Source organism: Pan troglodytes, chromosome 2 (genome assembly GCF_028858775.2).
Source record: "Pan troglodytes isolate AG18354 chromosome 2, NHGRI_mPanTro3-v2.0_pri, whole genome shotgun sequence".
Lineage (NCBI taxonomy): Eukaryota > Metazoa > Chordata > Mammalia > Primates > Hominidae > Pan > Pan troglodytes.
Genome location: NC_086015.1, coordinates 131,604,155 through 131,618,912, shown reverse-complemented (window position 1 = coordinate 131,618,912; position 14,758 = coordinate 131,604,155). Strand labels below are relative to the sequence as shown.

At 51.6% G+C, this 14,758-nt stretch overlaps 1 protein-coding gene across 17 annotated transcripts in view; it reads right to left on the bottom strand.

The window, feature by feature from the left end:
* EEFSEC (eukaryotic elongation factor, selenocysteine-tRNA specific) overlaps positions 1-14,758 on the bottom strand; it is a 284,050-nt gene that overhangs the window by 54,631 nt on the left and 214,661 nt on the right. Inside the window, exon 7 of one of the 17 annotated variants that reach the window (XM_063806204.1) lies at positions 13,622-14,507. The exons of 15 other annotated variants lie outside the window; for them this stretch is intronic. In XM_063806204.1, the coding sequence (XP_063662274.1) occupies positions 14,380-14,507 (128 nt within the window). In that variant the 3' untranslated portion in view covers positions 13,622-14,379. Of the gene's footprint in view, positions 1-13,621; positions 14,508-14,758 lie in introns of those variants that run through there. One more of the 17 variants, XM_063806203.1, reaches the window with a different exon arrangement.

Genomic DNA, 14,758 nt, shown 5'->3' with positions numbered 1-14,758 from the left:
TGATGGGCCGTGCTTTCTTCTTCCTGACAACCCCAGGAGCTGGGCGTCATAGCCCCCATTCTAGACAGCAGGAGACTCAGAGAGGAGAGGGCCTTGCCTGGGGCCACCTGGGAAATGGCTTCACAGAACCACATTCGGGCCTATCTCTAGTGTCTCCTCCCGTCCCGAGGTAGTGGATGGCGTCCTCACGTGGCCCAGGGTACTTGTGCTCCACTGTTCTTCCCCCTGCTCCCTGCTGCCCCAGCCACAGGCCCTTCTGCTCTTTCCTTTTCCACCTCAGGGAAAGGAACATCTTTGTGCAGATCCCTCCCAGAATGCCCTCCCTGCTACCCTGTAGACTCTGAACCCCGGGCCAGGTCTCCTGGGTGCTGCTTCCTTAGAAGTGCCCTGCATTTCCTGCAGGCCCCACGAAGATGCCCCTTCCGTGTCAGACCTGCCCTCTTCCTCCACGGCACGCAGCTGCACAGAAGCTTATGCTCCTGGGCCTGACCAGCTACCCCTTCTGTGGAAGCTCCAGGAAGCAGGCCCAAAGCTGTCTCTCTTGCCACTGAGTCCTAGCCTGAGCTGAGGGTTGGCACACAGAGGTGATTGACGCATGAATGCACAGATCTGGGGCTCCAGAGCTCTGGCGCTGTTCAGGCCTAATGGAACTCATCCTGGCCTTGACCCAAAGCCTGTTCTTGCCTCATGAGACATCATCCCACTACATGGGAGAAGGCCCAGCCCCCAAAGCCAGTTTCCAAATCTTTGACCTGATCATTTATTTCTAGCAATCAGCAATCATCCCTTTCTAACAACAATAAAGATGACCACTCAGGGAGAGGGCCAAATATACACCAGCCGCCCAACCCATTCATCTCCACTTGCTTCCCATTTCCTCTTCACAGGCTGCAGAGCTGTGAACCAACTGCCTGGTGGCACTTAACCCATGGTCCATTCAAACCCAAGGGTGTCTGACTCCAAGTCATGGATAGGAGGTGGTCTCTAGCAGGAAATCACATGGAGCAAGCCAGGGGCCTGGCTTTCCAACTAAATGCCCAGGTTTCCCTTCACCCCATAGCAAGAGCCAATCAGAAATCCCAGCTCCACTCTGCTTAGGGGAGGCCCAAAGATTCCCTGTCAAGGCCTGATATTCTGGGTTGATCCTAGGCCTCCAAGAAACCAGGCTGAGCATGAACTTCTGGGGAGAAAGCAGCTCTGATTATCAGATGGCTGCATCCATCACCCGGCGGGAACGGTGAGTCAGATAACACAGTGCTGGTGGGGGAGAGGCCGGCACCATTGGGGCCCCCTCCACCCACAGGTGCACATGTCCCAGCACCAGGTGACCCTACTTGCCTAGAGAAACCCTCTTATCCTGCTCTGCATTGTGGAGACGTGGACACAACCCACCCAACAGGTCGCAGGTGTACAAATTGTTTAATTCGGACTATGGGATAACATATAGCAGTCAAATGGAGTCAACCAGAACCGCTGACCAGAACAGCAAGTTCCACAAAGAAAGCATCAGTGTTCTAATAACACCTGGGTCAGTGTGAAACCAAGTATGTAAAACGTAAAGCACGTACGAACCCTCCAGGCTGCTCAGGAGGCCACCCTATGCAGGAAAAGTGTGAAAGCTGCACATGTGTGTGAGGCCACCAGCCGAAGAGAGCATGGTGGAGGGCTTGAGCTGTACATTTCACTTCCCCCAAACAAGATAGGGGAAGGGTGTGAAGAGAGGTGAAGAGAGATTGAAGGATGTGACAAAAAGTTCACATCTGTCTGATCTTGCTGGTTACAGGGCTGTCTACTGTACTCTGTATGGTGAAAGTTTTTCACAGTTCAAAACAAATCTTATTTTTACTTTTAGAAAATCAAATAGTGATGAAAAGGGGATGGGAGAACAGGGGAGGTAAGATATAAAAGCCTCAGGTGTGCTCCTGGGCAGTCTCTGTCTAAGCATGAGGCTCTCGGGGCCTCGGCTCTTGTCCAGTGGGGATCGGGGTGCCCACCTCAGGCAGTCATCACGAGAAATGGCACCAAGCACCTTGCACCCAAAGCACCTAGAGTCCAGCCAGAGCTCTGTGGTCAGGCCCTGCTGTAGACACCCACTAATGACATGAGACCAATAATCGCACCTTGCTCCCTATACCTTACATGCCAGCCTCAGAAGCCATAGGTCAGTCACCCAACACACAGGGGCCGAGGCCCTACTATGTGCCAACACAAGGTGGAGCATGTGTGGGCCCAGAGAGGCTGGCCACATGACTCATTCTTGGGAGTCCCTGGGCATTCATCCACCTCTGCGATGGAAAAGCATTGGGTGTGTGGGGACAGCTGACGGGACCCAACCTCATCTGGGGTGAGGGAGGGGCTCCTGGAGAAAGCTCTGTGACCCCACGAAGACACTCCTTCTTGGAAAGTCCTCAGTTTCCCTTTTGTTTCTGTACTTCCTTCTTAATCATTCCCAGATCACAGGGCCTCCAATTGCCGCAAGGAAAGATACCCCTAGACAGCCTCTTCCTAGGGGCCCCAGAGACATGACAGCCACAGTGAAGGCCCTGGCACCGCCCTGTGTGACATGGGACCATGCCCAGGGAGAGGCCAGCCAGCAGATGGTTTCTGTCCACTAGGCTGTGTTTATGTTAATTGCAGATATTTTTAACGTATTGTGTTACTCCATCCATCTTTGTGAACGGTCCGTCTTGTAAAATTCTTTTAATTATGTTATTTTTTCTTGCCTATCTTCATCATCTACAATTATTTATAATATCATTGTCTTTGTTTCAAACGCTGGGTATAAACATTGTTGTAACAGTTCTTCGATGGGGTTCATATAATTTTTACAATTGCTTTGAAATGCTTCAATGGCCAAAGGGGGAGGAGGCTGGCTATTCGTTTGGGGAAAAAAGGACACCCCGAAGTGCTCTCTGCGCTTGGTAAAGGTGCTCCTCCGTCAGGACGGCTTCCAGGAGAGGCTGGCCCTGTCAGGGCATTCCTGCACTGGGTGGGGGTTGGCAGCAGCTAGCTGGCTGCTGGATTAGGTTTCAGAGCTGCCGTCCCTACAGACACTGGGGCAAGATCCACAAAGGGCAGTGGCGGGCTAAGACGCCCAGGAGAAAGATGGATGGTTTGTTTTCATTTTTACAGGGATTTTCTGAAACCTCAACTTTCACCCCTCACCTCTCTTCAACTCTTTTCTCCCAACCAAGCTGTTTTCCAGAGTCTCCCTGGCCGACCAGTCAGCTGTGTGGGACAGAACCCAGTGGAATGCCCAGGATTGCCTGTGGAGAGTTTGCCCTCACCTCAGGGGTCACAAGTACATCCAGACTGCCCTGACAAAGCTGGCTTCAGGCCTCCCTGTGGGACGGGAGTGGGATGAGCTGTCTGGGAACAGCCAGCAACTTGGAGAAGTCAGCTGTCAGAGTGAGGCTGGCCTGTAGCTGGGGCCAGCAGCCAGCCTGGGGGTGTCAGGCACAGGAGAGAGGGCTGCCTGAGTCCTGTACTGGCTTTCCCACACTTGCCATGAACTCTCAGGGGCTCCTACGAGCAGCTCACCAGGCCCCCAGACCACTAGTACCACCACTGTCCACAAACACTCCTCCATCCTAGTTCCTCTGCCCAAAGACCCTCAGTGGCTCCCTGCTGCCTGGAGGTGGGCTTATCTCCCTCCTTGGTCAGTGTGCTAGGCCCTGGGGATGCAGTGGTGCACAGATCCAACATGATTCCTGTCCCAGGCGGGAGGTCACAGGCTGTCCTTGGATTGATCAAAGACTGACTCTTCTTTTAAGGCTCTGAGAAACCTCCCCTACTCTTCTGGGTGGTGGCTCCCTCCTGAAGGGCCTCAGATGGAGGAGGACTGTTGGAGTGCCCACATATGACAGGCCCTGGGTCTGGGCTCTGGGTTCGTGACTCAGCATGGGGCCAGGCACAAAGGGCATCTGGATGAGAGATGCAGGTGCTGTGAAGGACAAATGCCATCTTGGTAGAGGTGCCTCTGGATTGCACAGGGTTGGGGTGACGAGTATACACTATGGAGATCTGCAGGTCAGAATCCAAGAGGTACTCTAGTCCCCAGTGTAGGAGGCTGAAGTGGGAAATTTTGGCAGACAGTCATAAAGATGCCAGGCTGTGAACTGCACGTTTTTCTCCACTTATCTTCTTCTTCTGAATCTCTTTAAAGAAACTTGGATATGGCAAAATGGTTGACTTTACTAGTTATCAAAGAAATGCAAATTAAAGACACTGAGATGTCATTTGCCATGTAGGAAATTAGCAAAGATAAATAATACAGGGGAGCCTGCGCTGGTGAGGGGTAGAGAACAGACACCTTCACCCACTGCTGACGGAAGTATAAAATGGCACTGTACTTTTGGGAAACACTTTGCCAGGAACTCTTAATAACTTTTTAAATGTCTGTGATGTTTTCATTTTAAAAATTAGAACAATTCAGCTTCTGAGGCTCCATCTTAAGAAAATACTCTACATATTAAAACAGAGATTTATAGACAGAGATGCTTCCAGCAATGTTATTTACAAGAGATGGAACATCCACAGATGCTTAGGTAGCCCATTAAGGCCTTGGCAAGGTTGGTTACTGTTACGCTGCATTGAAAACAATGGCCACATGACTGAACACAGACAGCTCTTGCTATTGCTGAGTGTTGCATGTGCTTTTACATTTTACTGGACATTTATATCTTGGAGCATCTCCACCTAGGGCACATTCGGTATCCATTTTACAGGTGAGGAAACTAAGACTCAGCAAGGCCTGCTTGGTTATCTAGGTTGTAGACCTGGTAAGTAATGGTGCTGGGATTTAGATCAAGCTCTGTCTGAGCCCGGAGCCCAGGCTCTTAATCACTACATGGTTCAACTTCCCTTGAAGACCACAGAGTAAAACAGTAAAAGAAAAAAAAAAGTTTGTATAATAAATATTAACTGAAAAGAATCAGACACAAAATTGTATACACCATTATCATCTCAATTACATAAAAAGAAGGCTTTGCAGAGAAAAGACGGAAGAAACTAAGTCAAAATATTAATAATGGGACTATGGGAGACTTCTTTTTATTTTCTTTAACATGCAAATCTCCTTGAATGACTATTACTATTATACTTCTAGGTTATTAAAAAAACAGTTTGTGAGGTTTTTTTCAAACCAGTTTGGATGGAAACAAAAGTCTGGGGCCAGGCCATGACCCCTGAGTGAGAGATTGTGCCGCTGCTGGGCACGAAGAAGCCATGGGGCCTTCTGAGGCCAGGGGCCTTCTTCCCCCAGGTGACAGAGGGAAATTAGCCCACAGTGTGAGGGTTCCCCAAACCTTTGGGTGCAGAACAATCACCTATTCCTGACCTAGGTTCTGACATTAAATCTTTCCTCTTTCACAAGAATCATGAGACACTGCTGACTCTGCTGAGACTTCTGAGTCCCAGTTAGGCACTGGTGAATCCTGATATGCTCACTGCTTGGCCAGAGGGATCATCTTTCCACCACACAAGTCAGTGTGCCAAGGCTAATGAGGATGAATGATGTATTTGCAACTGGGATGGTCACTGTTACTGGGGAGAGGAACAGTTTTCAATGGCTGAAGGGACAGAGGTCCTTCAAATCCCACCATGAACATACCTGACAAAACACAGCTTACCTGGGGTCTGCCAGCTGATGGGTGGGACCCTGGAGACACTGGGAGACTCAGTCCAGCCCTCAGCCTAGAGAAGCTCACCTCTGGGGAAGAAACCCCAGCAGTCCAGAGGGCTCAGGAAGCGAAGCTGGCCCAGAATGCTGCGGGGCCCTGGGAAGGGCTGTGGCTGTGCAGGTTAGGGTGATGATGATGGTAAGGCCAAGCCAGTGGTGAGGAAAGCCCGAGCACAGTGGGCATTCCTGCTTGCAGCAAACACCTGCTGTTTCCGCCTACTTCTAGTAACAGCCCCTGGTTTTCCTTGGGGATGCAGGGTTGCAAAAGGGTGCATCCTTGGTGCCAAGAGGAGCACATGACCCAGGCTGGCCAGAGAACTGTGCATGCCCCAGGCTCCCGTGCTGGTCTGGGGATGGTGTGGGGCTCTAGCACTTTGGTGGGGTTACTGGGAAAGAGGCACCCTACTCCACTGGACTTGCAGCTGGAAGACCATCTATGGAGAAGCCTGCCTGGGACAGCTGCCTGAAGGAGGGCAGGGCTGAGTCCTGGGATCAAGCACCACCTCTGAACTTTTTCAGGCACATGGGTCAATCTGAGGCTTCAAATACCCTATTTCTCAGCCCCATCTAGCTTAAATAAAGGGTGGTGTTCATATAAAGAGTGTGTGGTGGAGATCACAGGGGTTTGCCCACTCACTCACTCATCCAACAGTGAGCAGTGAGCATGTGCAGGCCACAGACTAACACAGCAAAGACCTTCCACTTGGGAGCACCTCCCAGCCCAGTCGTGGAATGAGTGTGGAGCCACCTGGGATTCAGAGCTCTCTGTGCAGGGAGTGGAGAAGCCGATGTGGCACTGGAAGAGACGCGCAAAGGAGGAGAACGTTGAGGACCTGCTCCGTTTGAGAAGGGCAGGGAGCCTTCCTAGAGGTGGCATCTGAGCTGAGGCCAGAGCACCCAGCGCAAGTGGCAGAATGAAGGAAAGCTGCTATGGGCTGCTGCAGGGCTAGGGCTGGAGGGTGGCCTGCAGTCCAGAGGGACAGAGGGAGGGGAGGCAGAGAAGGCTGGTGGGAGACCGACTGCGAAGCATGCCAAATGCCATACTAAGAGGGCACTGTCAAGGCAACTTCTGAGCATAGTGCCTGGTGTGGATTTGTGCCCATGGCGAGGGTGGGCAGGAGGTAAGGGGCTAGCAAGCAACAGCCACAAGAAGTGAAGTGCTCACCAGACAGACAGGTGCTGGAAGATGGCACATGAAGAGGCAGTGGCTTTACCAATCCCCAGACAGACACAAATCCTCATCACCAAAACTTAGCCTACACCTGATCCCCCAGGGACTGTCTGCAGCCCCTGTGAAGAGGAAGAGAAACACACTCAAACTCACAGGACAGTTCTAAGGGTCCAAGCACTTGGTACACATTTTCTTACTCCTCTATTACAATCCTGAAGGCAGGGACCACTCCTTTTTTTATATAGGACAAGGAAACTGCAGTTTAGAGTATTTCTTTAACCACCCCAAAGGCTGGGCCAAACCAAAATGGGAACTTCTGGAATTCATGTTGGGCCCTTAGCTCAGGGCCAGGTGGAACAGATGGACAAAAATGAGAACAGTCAGAGGCAGAGAACACAGGGCTAAGAGCATGAGCTCCAGTGCCAGATGGCCTGGGCTCAAGTCTCAGCTCTGGGGCTCAAGAGCTGTGTGACTTGGGGCACTTTCCTTTACCTCTCTGTGCTTCTGTTTCCTCATTTGCAAAATGGCAATTTCAATAATTATAATTCCTTCAGGTTTGTTGTGAAGAGTAAATTATATTATTATATATAATATGCTTAGAAAAGTATATGGCATACAGTGAGAAATATATTATTGTTTTTCATTTTTTTAAACAATTTCTAACTCTGATCACTGAATCATAAACATGGAGGAAAATCACATCTCAGTGAAACTTCTGGCATTCTTTTATTCAGTGTGCGTTTATTGAGCCACAATTAGTGCCAGGAACTGGAATGGGGTCCCCAGTAGAAAGCCCCCTAGGTCTCCCCCACTCACCCACTGAGGCAAACTAAAGAAATCTGAGAGTGAGTAAGTGTGTCCTGACCGAATGGCCCACACTCAAAGGTTGATGGTGAGAAAAGCTCCAGGATGACTCTGAATGTTGGCCATAATAACAAAAAACAGCGGGAAAAATTGTAGGTACCTGACCAGTAGGAGATGGTGAGGTAAGCACGGTCCGCTTACACAAGTCTACAAGCACAGCCCTTGGAGGCGAGGGGAAAACATGAACAGCAGCCTCTGAGGAAGCCCCAAGGAAAGCAGCAGTATGACCTGGGGGTCTGGTGTGGTGTCACGTCCAAAAGAGCCACACAGTCGATGACAGCACTGGGCACCAACGGTGCATCTTCAGGTGCTGGACCCTGGGTGGGCACTTCATACTCATGGTTTCCAACTGCACCCTCCAGAGCTAATGATAGACATCAGCACTGCCCTCGCATGCTGCAGAGGGGAGTGCAGCTCAGGGAGGCAGCGGGGCTGGTCCAGGTCTAATGGCCAGTGAAGGAGGTGGGCCTTCAACTCTCACTCCCGACCATGAGCCCTTCCCAGCCTGGCCAAGTGACATGTGGAAAGTGCTGGAAGGAAATGGAACCAAAAGTCCCTTGGGATGCTACTGGGGTGAGGAGACTGTGGGTGACTTTTTCCCCAGATTTTTAAGCTTTCTCTCTAATGGGACTGTGAAATTTTATGGGTGAGAATTGGCTTAAGATATGCATGTGATACCTGGATCTTTTTGGTTAGCCCCCTCCAGAGCTGACCCACCCCAAGGACAGGAGACTGGATGAATAGAGCCCTGCTGGGAAGGGCTTGGTATAGGCACTAGCCTGTATCTGTGAGGAGGTTGTGTGTGGATAGCAGAGCTCCCTGGACATGCACATGGTGATCCCAACCTTCGAGCACTAAATAAACACCAGGTCACAGGAGCCCCAGCTAGGGGTTGCTCACCAACCAAAGGCTCGCTGCTGCTGTAGGTCCCTGGCTAACTACCCGGCAGCAGTGAAACACTCTGGCCCAGGGCTAGATCCTGTGCGGGCCACAGAGGTTCCCTGGAGACAGGTTCCAGGAGTGGCCCTGGGTGCCTGAGCAATCCAATGGTTACCTGTAGCTCATCAAGTGCCATTCTAAACTCAGCTGACTCTGTGGCCAGGTGAGAGAGCCCAGGTGGAGGAGGCAGGCAAGAGCAAGGTGGGCCCAACATCCACACAATGGGTGCCAGGTTCTCTCACTCGTCCCTGCCTGCCTGGCTCCACATCGCACGGAACTCCACACTCCACTGGCTCCCAGTTCTCTTTCAGCGTAAAGTGGTGGGGCTCTGCAGTCAGACAAAATGGGGTAAAATCCTGGCTCCTCCTCCCTTTCTCAGCTGTGCGACCTTGTGGAAGTCATTCCACTTCTCAGGGCCTCATCTTGACATTTGTACAGGGCAGATCAGTGAGACGCTCTTCAGGAAACACTCAGCCTTGGGACTGCTCTGTACATGTTTTCTATAGGTACAATTACAGGTGTTATTGTTATTACTCCCCTGCCTCCTCCTCAGACAGGAAGGAAGCCAGGAACAACTCAGAGGTTTCATGGAAGTGACATCTACAGCAGCAGTGGCTGGTGAGCACCGACCCTCGCTAGGCGCAGCTCTAAGCACTGCTGTGAATACCTTGTTTACGTACAGTCAGGGGCCCAGCACCCTTCACCCTAACCTGTTTGTCCCGGAGAGGGCTGCTGTGCTGTGGTCACTAAAGGCAGTGTGGTCTGTCAGACATTGGGTGAGTGACGACCTACTAATAGTGCCCACCTCAGGGGGTGCTGAAGGAACAAAACAGTGGATTTCTACACTGTAGTGGATTTCAACAAAGCATGTCAGGTAGTCTGGCACACAGCAGGAGCTAAATGAACATCAGCAGCAACAGTGGTAGTAGTGGCAGAGCATGCTGGAGCACCCTGTCCTGCCCCAGGCCCTCTGTACCCCCAGCACCTAGCCAGGAAGGTGTTTTCCTCCCCTTGCTAGTGACTGTGATGACCAAGCGTCTCTGAACACATGGTAAGTGTTGTGGTGAATCCAAATCATGGGGGAATTTGGGGCAGGGAGTTTCCTGCTGCTGGCACATGTATTTGAAGGCTTCAGGGTTTTAGGCCCCTTGACCAGCTGCCATGGCAGTCCAGGGCATGGAGTATCAGACACAAGATCCACAGAGCTGCCCAAGCCAAGATCATCCACGATAGAACATGGGCCGGCCTCTGATTTCTGGAACTTTCTCTCAGGTATCTAAGATTGCTGGTGGTTTGCTAAATCAAGACTTTCTGGATAGACCCTCCAGAGACAGCCAATCGCAAGTTCCACTTTCCACTGCCTAAAATGTTAATTGTTTTATCAGTTCACTCTGCTGACTTTATTTAGGTAGGATAACTGCATATGGAAAAATACAAATTTTCCCTAAAACTACAAACTGGCAAATCTGGAAAGTTTTAGAGAGTCCTAAGCAAAGAGAAATAGTTCCCAAAGAAAAGTTGCATTCACTGTGTAAGGGCCAGTAAAGATCCTGCACTCCTGGTCCGCGCCAGGCTGGACAGAGCCTCCCTCCTCTCAAGGCCACTGGGCCCAGAGCTCAGGGCCCCCCACCACCAAGCACCCAGAGACCTCAGGATGGATGAGGCACTGCTGCCGGGCCCCGGCCCCTGCAGGACCACTCTGTCCTCTCTTTCCCCGTGGCCCTGTAGGGCCCCTATCATGGGGCTGGGACTCTGGGGGCATGCCTAGGCCCTCCTTGCTGGCCAGAGGCTGCCCACGAGGCCTGGGGTAGAATCTATTCTGGACATCACCCTCCTCATTCTGCACCCCAACAGGTTCTGGGGTGCATCCTGCCCCTCTGCCCTCCTCCCCATGTGCCCATTGTCCAGCCTCAGGCCTTGGCTTGCCCCCTCCAACCAGCTGCCAGACAGAGCTTTCTGACTGTGTTCCTCCCTGCACACCAACCAACCACCAGTTCCTTCTGCCACTTGCTTAGACCAGTGGTTCTCAACTGGGGGATATTTTGGTCCCCAGGGGACACTTGGGAACATCTAGAGAAGTTTTTCATTGCTGCAACTTGGGTGAGGCTGTACCTAGTAAGAAGAAGCCAGGGATACCCACAAACACCCTGCAGGGCACAAGGCAGCCCCACAGTAGAGGATGGTCCAGCCCCAGTGTCAGCAGTGTCGATGGGAACCCTGTCTAGACAAAGGCCAGATACAAGCGTGGAGGCCAAGGCCTTTCGGGAGTAAGCTCCTCCTCCCCTCCTCCCCATCCATCTAAGGATGAGCCTCAGGGCTGGATTTGAGGTGAACAGCAAGGAGGCTCCCCAGGGCCTCAATTGGATTCCATGAAAGACTTTGGGTGAAAAAACAAAGAATTCCATTGCTTTAAAAAAAAAAAAACTGCTCCAAAACCATCATTTTATATACATCAAAGGAGTTAATAACATATACAACACTTAGAACAATGTCCTACTCATTTTAACAAGCAATGAATATTAGTTTCTATTCCATATTCCCAGAATATGCCACTCTTTCCATCCTCTGTGCCCTAGCACACTCTGTTCCTTCTGTCCTGAACACCCTTCCTCCCTTTTCTCCCTGGGGAAATCTCCTCACCTTCAAGACAAGCTCAAGCCTCACTGCATTGGTAAAACTTCCCACCTTCACTCTGGAAGGGAGCAGTCACTCCATCCTCTTTCTCCAAAGCCCTGCAGGGCCCCTACTATAGTGCTTGCTCCTTTCTGTAACATCTCCACCCAAACGGTGCCCCCTGGGATGGGCCTAGAGCCAGTCCTCTGTGCTCAGGTCTGATGCTGGTCACAGGGAGAGGGGCAATGGCTGAAACAGAGCTGGGCTGGGGAGAGAGGGTGGGTGGTCGGGGAGAGGGAGAAAGAGAAGGCTTTGGGGGAAGTAACAGCTCCTCTCCTCCCTCCACAGGCCCTGGCTTAGCCCCATGGGGATATGGGAGAGGGGTAGGATATCCCTAGATCTGGCTCCAGAGAGTCAGCTCTGCCTCACTGCTGCCAGACCGGGGCATTTACTGTAACTTCCCAAGGGACCTGCTGGTGCCCCACCTCCCAGGCCACAGAGGCATCCTGCATGGGGCACAGCTGCTGAGCTATGATACGGGTGGTGAGTGTGGGCCGCTGCACTCCCTCCACACAGCTATCTCTGGGCCTGGGCTCTGTCTTCATCACCTCATTGAACCTCCTAACAACCACCTTCACTAGTGGTCAAACCTAGCATTGCCTATGATGGGCAGACATCCAGATAGGACACACTAAGGCCCCGAAATCACCTCTGTAGAATTCCTTCCAAAAATGCACAGCCTGAACCCAGTCATGAAGAAATATCAGACAGACCCAAAGAGTGCACTGGGAAACAACCAACCTGGGCTCTTCAAAAACATCAGTGTTGTAAAACAATTGGTGGCAGCACTGAGCGCAGGTGCCACCTTTCACTGACTCCCCAAGCATGGAAAACTTCCTAACACACTATTGGGACAGTTGGGGAATCTGAAAATGGACTGTATCCTAGACAACGTGGCATCAATGTCACATTTCTCCAGTGGTAACTGCGTTGTGGTTCTGCAGGAGAATGTCCTTGTTCCTCGGGGACATGTGCTGAGGGTGCAGGCACAGCAGCAGCACCAGGAGGAACCCTCAGTCGGCTCGGCGCACAAACAAAGCAGACAAGACAACACGGAGCAATTGTCGAAGCCAAGGGAGCAACACTGCTCAATAAGCTTTCCACTCTTCAGTATGTTTGAAATTATTTAAAAAGCTAGGAGGGAAAGTCCTCAAGATAACCCACCTTACTGATGAGGAAACTGGGATTTTCAGAAAGGGTAGCATTCTAGCCACGATTCCAACACAGGTCTGGCTGCCTCCGAAGCTCTTGTTCTTTGAAGGTACCCTGCTTCCCACATCCCAGTGTGGGCTGAAAATGCCAAGTGTGCACAATACCAGCCCTGCCAATGTCTCTCAGTAAAAGTTAATTTGGTCCTGGCAGGGGCTACTTTCCAGGCAGCTGGCTGGTGGTGCTAATGAAATCCCAAGGACAGGTTATTGGGGTTGCCCCAGAATCTGCTCCAAACAGAGCCTCTAGTTGCAGCTGGATGGTTGGAGAGAGCACATTTTAAAAGAGAAGAAAGCCAGTTTCATTTCAAACCCCAGAGGAACACACAGCCTCACAGCCCATTGTCTGAGGGCCTGTTATTTATGGGAGCATAACAATATCCACAACCTCAGGGCTCATGGTGTCCCGTCCCTTTGGCACCAGGATGCGTTTTCACTTTTGCTCTATGCTGAGTTTCCAGAAACCTCCCAGCTAAGTGGAACCATGGGTGATGTCCACTTCCATTGGGAACTTCAGGGTCTGGTGGGCCAGGCATCTAGCTCCTCTGAGCCTCACAGTGCCTTTGGGAGAAACAGGGCGATGGCCTCCTCTTGAAGGCTGCAGCAGGAGGAAGAGACGGCACATTAAGGACCTGGTGCCAACACAGAGACCACACATTGTGGCCCAACTGAGAATGGGAAGATTTCATGTAAAAATACAGATATCCAGGCTTTCTTGAAAAATTGGAAGTGGTAATGCCAGCAATACGGGCATGGAGCTCAGCGGGCCCAGCCCCTTGGGTTTTCAGGCCTGGACTCCGGCACGTGTCAGGCTCATGCGGTGCAGGCAGATGAGGGAAGGGGCTGGCAGCCCACTCCCAATGCCTGCAACATGCTGGGCATCCTTGCACACTGGTTTACTCCTCACAGTCCTTCAAGACAGGATTGTTACCCCCATTTTATCAGATGAAAACCGAGGGCTCCAAAGGCAGTGAGCTGACCCAGGCCCTTCAGAAGGATTAGCAACAGTGAGAAAGCTTCCGGGAAAGTGGCCCTGACCAGCAAGGCTCAGCTGAGCTACCACATCCAGGGAGTGATTTTAACATGCACAGTTGTCATTGTTGTTTATTGTTTTTTAAAACTCCTCTTTCTTAAAACACAGAAAACTTCATTTCTTGTTTGTGTTGTGGACTGTACTTCTTTTTTTGCTTTTGTTTTTGTTTTTGTTTTTTTTTGGAGATGGAGTCTCACTCTGTCACCCAGGCTGGAGTGCAGTGGCGTAATCTCCTGGCTCACTGTAACCTCCATCTCCCAGGTTCAAGCAATTCTCCTGCCTCGGCCTCCCGAGTAGCTGGGACTACAGGTGTGTAACCACTATGCCCAGCTAATTTTTAAATTTTTATTAGAGATGGGGTTTTGCCACATTGGCCAGTCTGGTCTCCAACTCCTGACCTCAGGTGATCCGCTTGCCTCAGCCTCCCCAGGCGTAGGGGTTACAGGTGTGAGCCACTGCACCCAGCCTGTGGACTGTACTTCTGTGCCAAATGCAACCACCATCTGCTGTAACTGGCTGTAGCTGGAGACAGGACACACTCCAGCTGACCTTGTGCAAGGGGCTACACCCAGGATCTAGGCTGTGGCAGCACCATCCTGGCCCAGCCCAAGGGCATCAGGCCATGTGGCTGGCCCCATGGAATTCCTGAGGCACGGCTCTCCCAGTGGGTGGTGGGAGGAAGAACCATTAGGCAAGTGATCGCAGGAGGCAGCTTTTCAGCAGAGCCCTAGCCTGAGCTGGAGTCAGCACGCGTCACCAGTGCAGAACTGCTTGGCATTCCAGATGAAATGGGTGACAGGAAAAGGGAGTCTTATTGTAGAGCTGGTTTCTTTGGAGGCCTGATGGAGCCAGTGATATGGCCAGGCAGGCAGTGGGGCCACAGCACCAACTGTGGTGCTTCACTCATCTCTGGGTCTGGTTTCAAGGCTGTCTCTCTCCCTGTAAGGTGGGAAGGGGACATAAGTCCATAATCGGCAGCCTAAGTAGGGGTGCAGCAATGTTGCAGTCTCATGGCATCCCTGAGGTAGGCCTTGTGGAAACAGGATGTGGCTCTTGCTTACAGGCACAGGAGTCCACATAGCAGGTGACTGGTTCGATGCGGAGATGATACTCAGGGCCAGCAGGAATAGCCTGAGCAGCACCACTGTGGCACCCTCACCTCCAGGGGCACTGAGACTCCAATTTGTCCT